General features: G+C 38.9%; 1 protein-coding gene across 1 annotated transcript; it reads left to right on the top strand.

The window, feature by feature from the left end:
* Positions 1 to 303: 303 nt before the first annotated feature.
* LOC136881223 (heat shock protein 68) lies at positions 304 to 10,112 on the top strand. The gene is given in 3 exon segments (XM_067153951.2): positions 304 to 3,556; positions 8,172 to 8,336; positions 8,338 to 10,112. Coding segments are annotated over 3 exon segments (1,935 nt in total). The 5' UTR covers positions 304 to 3,388; the 3' UTR covers positions 9,940 to 10,112.
* Positions 10,113 to 11,208: the final 1,096 nt, after the last annotated feature.

Here is an 11,208-nt window from a genome sequence, read left to right as displayed (position 1 = left end):
GGAAAAGTAACAGGCATGGACAAATAGCTAGGAAAAAAACCATTTGTCAGCAAGATTAATAGGAAGAAAAGGTTGTAAGGAGTAGGCCCTATATAGAAAAAGATTTTGACCTCTGGAAGACTATCATTTTTGCAGATGAAAGCAAATACAATCTCTTCGGATCAGATGGAAAGGTTAATAATGTCGAGGAAACCAAATGAGGAGTTGAAACCTAGCAATCTACGTCCCAGTGTCAAACATGATAGAGGTAGTGTAACGCGCGCGCACGCGCGCGTGTGTGTGTGTGTGGAGGGGGGGGGGGGGTGCATGTCAGCTAGTGGACCAGGAGAGTTGACTTTTAATGATGGGACTATGGATTAACATGTGTATCTAAATATAATGAAAGAACATTTACAACCTAGTGCTCAAAAGCTTGGAATACTTCGATTTAAGTATTACCAAGATAATGACTCGAAGCACATAAAGTCCGGATGTGGCTGCTGTATAATTGCCCAGAAGTACTAGACACGCCTCCACAGTCACCAGACATAGGTAAATGTGATAGAATCTCTATGGCATTACTTGGAAGTAGCACTGAGAAAACACCAGATTTTGAACAAAGATGATCTGAAAATGGCTTTATGTAAAGAACAGAAGAAAATAGATCCATCTTATTGCGAAAGGCTGGTACCTCCATTTGGAGGTCAAATGGACTGTATCACGATCGACCTGTCTAAAGCATATGATACGGTAGATCATGGGAGACTTCTGGCAAAAATGAGTGCAATTGGACTAGACAAAAAAGAGTGACTGAATAGGTTGCAAAATTTCTAGAGAATAGATCTTGGAGAATTAGAGTAGGCAAAGCTTTATCAGACCCTGTAATAATTAAGAGGGGAATTCCTCCAGGCAGTATTATTGGACCTTTGTTTTCTTATATATATAAAATATAATATAAATAACATGAGTAAAGAAGGCTTTTTTGCAGATGTTATTCTGCATAGAGTAATAAATAAGTTACAAGAGTATGAGCAACTGCAAAATGACCTCAATAATGTTGCGAGATGGACAGCAGGCAATGGTATGACGATAAATAAGGTTAAAAGTTGTGTTATGTGTTTTAAAAATAGGAAAAGTCCTCTCAGTTTTAATTACTACGTTGATGGGGTTAAAGTTCCTTTTCGGGATCATTGTAAGTATATAGGTATTAATATAAGGAAAGATCTTCATTGGGGTAATCACATAAATAGGACTGTAAATAAAGGGTACGTACTTTACAGATCTCTGCACATGGTTATGAGGGTGTTTAGGGGTTGTAGTAAGGATGTAAAGGACCAAGCTCGATAGCTGCAGTCGCTTAAGTGCGGCCAGTATTCAGGAGATAGTAGGTTCGAATTCCACTTTTGGCAGCCCTGAAAATGGTTTTCCGTGGTTTCCCATTTTCACACCAGGCAAATGCTGGGGCTGTACCTTAAGGCCACGGTCGCTTCCTTCCCACTCCTGGCCCTTCCCTGTCCCATCGTCGCCATAAGACCTATCTGTGCCGGTGCGACGTAAAGCAACTAGCAAAGAAAAAAAAAGGATGTAAAGGAGAGGGCATAAGAGTCTCTGGTAAGACCCCAACTAGAGTATGGTTCCAGTTTATGGGACCCTCACCAGGATTGCTGGATTCAAAAACTGGAAAAAATCTGAAGAAAAGCAGCTTGATTTGTTCTGGGTGATTTCCAACAAAAGAGTAGCGTTACGAAAATGTTGCAAAGTTCGGGCAGGTAAGACTTGGGAGAAAGAAGACAAGCTGATCGATTCGGTGGTATGTTCTAAAAAAATTAAGAAATAATGATAGGTTTATGGTCCACCCAATCAATACACATCACTTTACAAGTAAAAACTAGTTAATATAAAAACATATTTAACATATTTTTGTGAAGTTTGTAAACTGTACTAAGTGGGATGTTCCGAGGCATCTGAGCTATCTGCAGAGAGATGGCGTGGAGCCGGGCTGAGTGGCTCAGACAGTTAAGGCGCTGGCCTTCTAACTCCAACTTGGCAGGTTCGATCCTGGCTCAGTCTGGTGGTATTTGAAGGTGCTCAAATATGACAGCCCCGTTTCGGTAGATTTACTGGCACGTAAAAGAACTCCTGCGGGACTAAATTCCGGCACCTCGGCGTCTCCGAAGACCTTAAAAAGTAGTTAGTGGGACGTAAAGCAAATATTATTATTATTATTATTATTATTAGATGGCGTAGTAGACGAATAAGTTTGAGTGGTGTCTGGAAGTGGGAAAGATCACAATGTGAAGATAAAGTTGGAATTCAAGAGAACAAATTGGGGCAAATATTCCTTTATAGGAAGGGGAGTTAGGGATTGGAATACTGGTCAAGGGAGATGTTCAACAAATTTCCAATTTCTTAGGAAACATTTAAGAAAAGGTTAGGAAAACAACAGATTCGGAAGGGAATCTGCCACTTAGGCGACTATCCTAAATACAGATCAGTATTGACTGACTGATACAATCTATGCCTAAACGTTTAAGAGCTGTGAAAAGTGCTAAGGGGTATCCTAGATAGTATCGACTGTTAAAAACATTGCGTTATTAGAGATCGCTTCGGAACTACTTACAGGTTATGAGTTTTACTTTGGCCTGTTTCATGCATGTTTAAGAATAGTGTATTAATTGTCTTTGTAAGTATAAGAAATAGTTGATTTACTTTGTTCCTTAGTAGAGAAATGAGTATTTGTTAAACCGAAACCAAGACTAAAATAAAGTAATGGTAATATTTTTCGGTTGAATTTAAATAAACAAGTTTTCCTCTAGTGTAAGAGTTTCATTTTGACTCACTGTACAGTGAAGACATAACTTCTCCAGACTTATACTGTTACACAATCACTGAATTGAAGAATATGTGCACTGAATATCAGAGAAACTAAATTTGGTTGAGTATTGGATTAATTATCAACGCCCAGACAATATCGCGATACTGTGAAAGCTTATGTACGATCCCTTATATTTTATTTTCGCCTCCACGCTTTGCGTTTGCGTTTTTATCCTCTTTGGTTTGCAACACGAAGGAGGTGGCGTTTCATCAGGATCTGACGAAACATGATGATTCATTACTTTTTAGAGGAAATATCTGGGCCTGGCTGGCTCTCTCGTCCGAATTTGCTAGAACTTCCCAGAATCGATAATACCAAACAGCCAATCAGCATGCGATTCTCGGTGTTTCGGCTGCTGGAACCGACTGGAACATTCGGGATAGATCGAGAAACTAATGAGAAACATACTTAAGGGGGGAGACTGGGAGAAGCGCGCACAGTTGAAATTCACTCTCAGAAGCAACAGTACGAGGTGTGATTATTCAGCGATTTGGTGCGATATCTTATTCATTGAAGTGAAAAATAGAGACAACGATGGCGCCAGCAGTGGGAATTGATCTTGGAACAACATATTCCTGTGTCGGTGTTTGGCAACACGGAAAAGTGGAAATTATTGCTAATGATCAAGGCAACAGAACAACTCCCAGCTATGTGGCTTTCTGCGACACGGAGAGGCTCATCGGGGATGCTGCTAAGAATCAGGTAAGTCTTGATACTTGTTCTAGGTTTTTTTTTTTTTTTTTTTTTACCGGGTGAGTTGGCCTTGCGGTTAGGAGCGCGCAGCTGTGAGCTAGGATCCGGTAGATAGTGGGTTCGAACCCCACTGTCGGCAGCCCTGAAAATGGTTTTCCGTAGTTTCCCGTTTTCACACCAGGCAAAAGCTGGGGCTGTACCTTAATTAAGGCTATGGCCGCTTCCTTGCCACTCGTACCAGTTTCCTGTCCCATAAGAATCATCTGTGTCGGCGTGACGATCCTTACTAAATGCAGCTCTTGGCAATTTTAATGTGTGTCGTCTGCAATCTGTCACCTTTGTTACCTAACGGATCAGTACACTTCCTTCAAAATAATCAGGGATTGTAGGCTATAGGCCTACTATAGTAAAAATCTGTTCTGCACTTTCAACATAAAGTACATTTAAAAAACAAACTGACTACAATCTGTTTCATAAACCATGCCCCAAATAGTTCTGAGATAAAAGCAGATGTCTCGGTGAGTGCACTAACTGAAAATAATAAAAAAATGTTATTGATATTACATACTTTTTGTTTTTGGAGACTCTTTAAGTGAGAAATTAATCCTGTGGCAGCTCTTTAATGTGCCAGTAAGTCTTCCGACCAACTGAAAGTGTGAAGATCAAAAACTTGTTGTGGTGGAAGGCTGACAGGGTTGCAAATACCAAATTTCTACAAAACGAAAATTCTCTAGGGTAGTCGGTGCCCCAGTGTAAGGTTCCCAAGGTTTAAATTTCTCATCACAAATCTTGCAGTAGGCTTCAGATTTTATTATTATGACTAGTTGTTACAAGTTTCTTTACGTACTGACACAGATAGGTCTTATGGCGACGATGGAATAGGAAAGGGCTAAGAGTGGGAAGGAAGCAGGCGTGGCCTTAATTAAGGTACAGCCCCAGCTTTTGCGTGGTGTAAAAATGGGAAACTACGGAAAACCATTTCCAGGGTTGCCGACAGTGGGTTTCGAACTCGCTCTCTCCTGAATGCAAGCTCGCAGCTGCGCGCCCCTAACCGCACAGCCAACTTGCTTGGTTTATTATGACTTAAGGTAATTGCTGAGATAATAGGTCCATGTGAAAGTTTTAACCCATGAACACTTATAAAAGAAATATTAAAAAAAAAATAAACATCCTCTTAAATATTTCTAATCGTCAACCTCGTGTCAGTAGATTTGCTGGCATGTTAAAGGACTTCTGCTGGACAAAATTTTGGCACCTAACCAAGATTTAAAAAAAAATTTAACATCCAATTTTGCTTTACTGATGCACTGACACAGGTAGGTCTTATGGCGATGATGGGATAGGAAAGGATTAGGAGTGGGAAGGAAGCAGCCGTGGCCTTAATTAAAGCACAGCTCCAGCATTTGCCTGGTATAAGATTTGCTAGCCAAGGAATGAAGCTCCATTTCTTACATTATCATTATCAGGTTTCTCATTTTCTTAGATTTATTTTCAGTTGAGGCCTTGTTAATATTTATCTCGTGTTTACAAAATTCTCCATGACCAAAGAGTTGGGTACAAATAAATGAAAATTGTAATCTGCCCATCATCACTACCTGTGGATCATATCCAAGCGCCTGGGCATTAGAAAACGCCAATCCTCGCAATATCATCGGAAGTTGCCTTTAAATATAGTTAAGAGAATTAATGAATAAAATCCAGTTACAGGCTAAAAAAATTAGGTATGTTAATCACAAACTCAAAAATGAAATTATATTCAAATTTACACATATGGTCATTTAAAAGCTTGACAAATTGTTAAGACATTCAATTCCAATTTTTAAAATGCAGAACAGTTGACTATAACTTTTAAGGGGCCAATTACCTTCGATGTGAGGCCCCTTAAAACAACAAGCATCAAGCAGCAGCATACAACTTTTAAGAGAGAATGGAGCTCTCCTACATATTTGAGTTGATAGATTAATATATTGGAGGGTCAGGAAGTGGGGAAAGCCATTGCTTAAGAATGGGTTCTTGCAATACAGAATTGTTCCAGGGTACAGTCTAGTATGTTACCCTGGCAACAAAATGTTTTTTTTTTTTTTTTTTTTTTTTCCCCACCTTTCTTTGAAAATATAAAGAGGCTTGAGTACCTGTCCTGTCCATTCTCTTTTACACTGCCCAGCACAAAACATGCAATAGGCCTACTAGATTTCTTCAGACTGTGAATATTTTAAAAAATTTCCATCAATTTCAAGATACTGAAAATTTTATTTTGCTATCAGATAACATGATAGAGATTTTGGAACCTAAAAATGAAGACAACTTAATTGAACTGTTCAAGAAAGATTAGTAATACACAATTGGTTTTAATTAGGAACTGTGTACCAATATCTTCATAGATTTGAGATTTTTTTTAATACAGTGTTTCCTTACAGATTTTATTCTTCTTTTGCATTCTGTCATATTTGTCACACAATTTGCATATGCAGATGATTTCAGGGTTGTGAAAAGTATGTTTTCTTGCATATTTTGTGCTGGAAACAAAACAAGTCTTACTGTTAGGTGATGTATGTCTTGCTTCGGGCTTGTCAATGTTTGATCTATTGTAACATTTGTGCTGTAGAATTAAAGGGCATATTTCCAAAGTGATCTATCTCCAAGAAACACAATTTTCCAGGAAACACCATTCTTTAATACATGGATATCCTGATTTTGTATTTATTCTTTTTAATTTCTTTCAAGTTTTCAAATGACCATATTATGTGTAAATGAGATGGAGACCTCAAATTTTTTTTCTATGCAGTCACATCACTTCAAACAAAATCCGGTTGTCATGGTGGCTGAAATCCTAGTGCAAAAAATGCCATCAAAATGTGGGGGGTGGGGGGGAGGTCTTGTATTTGGGTTACTTTGGAACTAAAGAGGGGCTTGAAATGTGAAGTATCCAGAACAGTGTAGGCTAGGTTACATCAATGTAGGTGTTCAAACTTTCAAATATAATACCTAGTGATACATTTAATTAAAAAAGGCGCTAAGGAGCCCAGAATAATAAATATCTCTGCCTCTGTGTACAGAAATTTACTGGAGGTCAGTTACATCCCAGAGAGAGAGAGAGAGAGAGATATATATCGCATTATGTTCAACCCCTCTTAAATAGGACATTACTAGAGTTCGTGGTTTATAGCTTTTTTTTAAAAAAAAATTTAGCATTTTGTAGCAAATTGGTTAAAAATGGGCATAATTTGCTAAATTGCACACATGACAGTTCGGAGTAAAATCATACCGTTTAATCACACATTGCTCGTCGTGCAGTTTTGAATACACTATGGAAAATAAGACAAACATCAACATAAGACTGCAAGAAGTATTAATACACACACAAATATGCGTATTTACAAATTTACAAGCACAATTTCAAAGTGAAAAGTATTATTCTGAATGTATTCATTTATCACAGTACAACACACCTACAAGGAAGATGAATTTCAGTGATGATTGAAGTACAACATGCCAATTGTTAAAATGGTGTCCTTCATTCGACTGCCTACCAGTTCCAATCATGTTCCACTTGCTTAAACCTCTCCACATCGACACTCTTCGTGGAGGCCAAATGCACTGCAGTGCTGCCGAGGCAAATGAAGGACACCAAAACATCTTTCTGCTTCCACTCACGTCTTTGATTGCAAAGTCGGCTCATCAGTATAGGCCTATCTGTATCACATAAAAATGTCCCGATGTGTAACACTCGGCACGCTGTTTGATCGTCACCTCGCTACTACCCATAGCTACCTAGACAATAAATTTAATCGTTACCGTACTTTAAAACAGGACGACTACTCAACACCTATCTCAAGAATAACAGACTATGATCTAGAGAATGAACGCATGTGCTTGAAAGTGTTTTTGCTGTTTGATTGGTTATTCTTTGCACTGCTCTTTGGCTATTGAAAGATATTCCACACATTGAATGATTTAAGGCACCGTAATAATTCTTTCCCCTGAAATAAATAACATATCTTATTTTTAAGGAAAAATGCACTGTTTCTAAGAAGATGCATGTTTGTTTTGTATAAAACCAAGAATTTTGGATCTGTTTTGCACAAATTGTATAATTTTTGCATTTTGAACCAATTTCGCACTTTATCGTTAATTCAGAATTGCTAAAAACCACTCCTACGGGCCATATAATGTAAAGGCATGTATACTGACAGTTTTCAACATATTTTTCCATTTATTGCAAATGCTAAAAACCACAAACTCTAGACATTACACATTTCTGTGTGATGTAGTACAGACATTGTTTCCTCCCCATGAGCTCCAGTAGCTAGTAAAACTTTCACGACCGTATCCCATTGAGGAAAGCTCCTGATGACCCATGTGTCAAGTCATCAATCAGAACAACGTTAAGGGTCTTCATTCTATTTATAACAACGTTAAGGGTCTTCATTCTATGGATAAATTAATTGATACTGATACCATATTTACTACCTTTCTTCTGAATTTTGCCAATTAAGAAGACCATGTATTACAGGAAACCTAGGGCTCAGCCTTAAAAAGTTTTCTGCATTAGGCTTACTATTTATTTCACATTTGTTTTAGGCCTTTTGTGAACAAAACTGCTAACTTTTTTTTTTAATTTCAGGTGGCAATGAATCCCAAAAATACCATATTTGATGCCAAGCGCCTGATAGGTCGCCGATTCGATAACCCCAAGGTCCAGAACGACTTGAAACTATGGCCGTTCAAGGTTGTCAATGATGGAGGTAAACCCAAGATTGAAGTTGAATATAAGGGAGAGATCAAGAGGTTTCAAGAGGTTTTCACCTGAGGAAATCAGCTCCATGGTTTTGACGAAAATGAAGGAGACAGCAGAGGCATACTTGGGCAGTAAAGTAACAGATGCAGTCATTACCGTGCCAGCTTACTTCAATGACTCGCAGCGACAGGCCACAAAAGATGCTGGAGCAATAGCAGGTCTAAATGTTCTTCGCATCATCAATGAACCAACAGCTGCAGCCCTTGCTTATGGGCTGGATAAGAACCTGAAAGGAGAGAAGAATGTTCTCATCTTTGATCTGGGAGGTGGCACCTTTGATGTTTCCATCCTGACCATCGACGAAGGTTCATTATTTGAGGTTAAAGCCACAGCTGGAGATACTCATCTCGGCGGTGAGGATTTTGACAATCGTCTTGTGAACCATCTGGCAGACGAGTTCAAGAGGAAGTATCGTAAAGATATTCGCAGCAGCCCCAGAGCTCTTCGACGACTGAGGACTGCAGCAGAGAGAGCTAAGAGAACGCTTTCCTCCAGCACTGAAGCCAGCATTGAGATTGATGCTCTCTATGAAGGAATAGATTTCTACACCAAAGTGTCTCGTGCCAGATTTGAAGAACTCTGTGCGGATCTCTTTAGAGCCACTCTACAACCAGTAGAGAAGGCACTAGCTGATGCCAAGATGGATAAGGGATCTATTCATGATGTGGTACTGGTAGGAGGATCTACCAGGATTCCCAAGATCCAAAATTTGTTGCAAAATTACTTCTGTGGTAAACCTCTAAACTTGTCCATCAACCCAGATGAGGCGGTCGCTTATGGTGCAGCAGTCCAGGCAGCTATCCTCAGCGGAGATACCAGCTCAAAAATCCAAGATGTTCTACTTGTTGACGTAGCACCTTTGTCACTGGGAATTGAGACGGCAGGAGGAGTGATGACTAAAATCATTGAACGGAACTCTCGCATTCCGTGTAAGCAGACCCAGACCTTCACAACTTATTCGGACAATCAGCCAGCTGTTACAATCCAGGTGTTCGAGGGAGAGAGGGCCATGACTAAAGATAATAATCTCCTGGGAACATTTGACCTCACTGGTATCCCACCTGCACCAAGAGGGATACCTAAGATTGAGGTAACATTTGACATGGATGCCAATGGAATACTCAACGTATCAGCAAAAGAAAGCAGCACAGGCAATTCTCGAAACATAACCATCCGAAATGACAAGGGACGCCTATCGCAGCAGGAAATTGACCACATGCTTGCCGAGGCAGAGCGTTATCGTGAGGAAGATGAAAAGCAAAAACAAAGAGTGTCTGCTAGGAACCAACTGGAGGGGTACGTTTTCAGTGTGAAACAAGCACTAGATGATGCAGGACAGAAGTTGAGCGAGGCAGACAAGAATAGTGTTCGATCATTGTGTGATGACACCATAAGATGGCTCGATAACAATACTCTGGCTGAGAAGGAAGAATACGAAGATAAACTAAAAGAGCTCCAAAGTAAGTGCAGTCCTGTGATGATGAAGATACATCAGGGAGGCTGTAATCAAGGAAATGGTAATATGGGAGGAAGCTGCGGTCGGCAAGCAGGCAGTGGTGCTAGACAAGGGCCTACAATAGAAGAAGTGGATTAAGACTATTAAAAAAAAATGTAATTTGAGATTTGTAAATACTGTAATTTCCCTTAAAATCATGTGATACTAGTCATAATTTTACGAGATTTATTTATTTATTTATTTATTTATTTATTCATCCATGATTAAGACTGACTGTACTAAAACTATTTATTTATACTGTAACATTGTTAATAAACTACTTTAAAAAAAATTTGTCTGTGTTCTGCTTAGAGGTATCTCATTTAATGGCATTAACAATTTTTTAAGGTTTTTCCTTGCAAACAATTCACTATAGCCAGGGCACTCAATCCTTTATTCTTCCAACCCCTACATTATTTTAAAATAAATTGTAGATAGTCTTAACATTCCATGTACTGTGTTTGGTTCACTTTTAAGCATTCCTATTTAGTAATACTTGACAGGACACTGAGTGCATCAACTTTTACAATGAAGTCAGAAACTTACTATGACGTAAAAAATATCACAAAAAATAAACAAAAAGAACCATTTAACATACCTACTTTATGCCAATTCTCACATATGGTGAAGATGCTTATACTCTGCTAAACTATAACAGAATTAAGGCAACAAATGTGAAATTCATTAGAACTCTGAATCAAAAACTACAAGATCATCCAATTAATGTAAGACTGCAGCCAAGGCTAGGCCTCTTCTGGCAAGCTATCACTTTCCAAGGCCAACCATATGAGAACAAGCTAAAGTGCATTGGAATTTCCAGTTGAAGGATTTGTCCTTAATTTCTTGTTCAGGAAGATATTCCTTGTGGAGCACATTAGGTTTCTCGGCACTCCAATATCTGTTGATTTGACAATTTATGTACCCTCATAAGTCTCGGATGAGAATGAGATTGGAGTCAGTTTCTCAGGCATTCACTTTTTCCAAAATCCCTGTACTAAATCTAATCTGATCACCCAGTTTAAGTTCTTGCACCACAATGTATTTGTAGGGTTTTAACTTTAGTAACTTTGAAGACCTTTGTATAAGATTTTATTCTGGTAGCAGTGTGCACCTTCTTTACTTATAATTAATATTTTCCATTACTCTAGATTTATTATCTGATCTATTGAACTGCCCCACAACTTGAGCTCTTACACTTTGGCTGCCACTGTATAAATACAGACATCCTTATCAAGTTGGCCATGTAGTTAGGGTTCTCCAGAGCCTTTTTCTTCAGTCAGGCAATTTCAGATCAAATCGTGACTCATCAGGGAATGGGCACTTGCTGCCATTGGGGTATCGTTCAGTAGTGATGTTCCCTTGCAAAAT

This window comes from Anabrus simplex, chromosome 9 (genome assembly GCF_040414725.1).
Source record: "Anabrus simplex isolate iqAnaSimp1 chromosome 9, ASM4041472v1, whole genome shotgun sequence".
Taxonomy (NCBI): Eukaryota; Metazoa; Arthropoda; class Insecta; order Orthoptera; family Tettigoniidae; genus Anabrus; species Anabrus simplex.
Note: the sequence above shows the minus strand (reverse complement) of the source record. Positions and strands in the feature narration are given on the sequence as shown.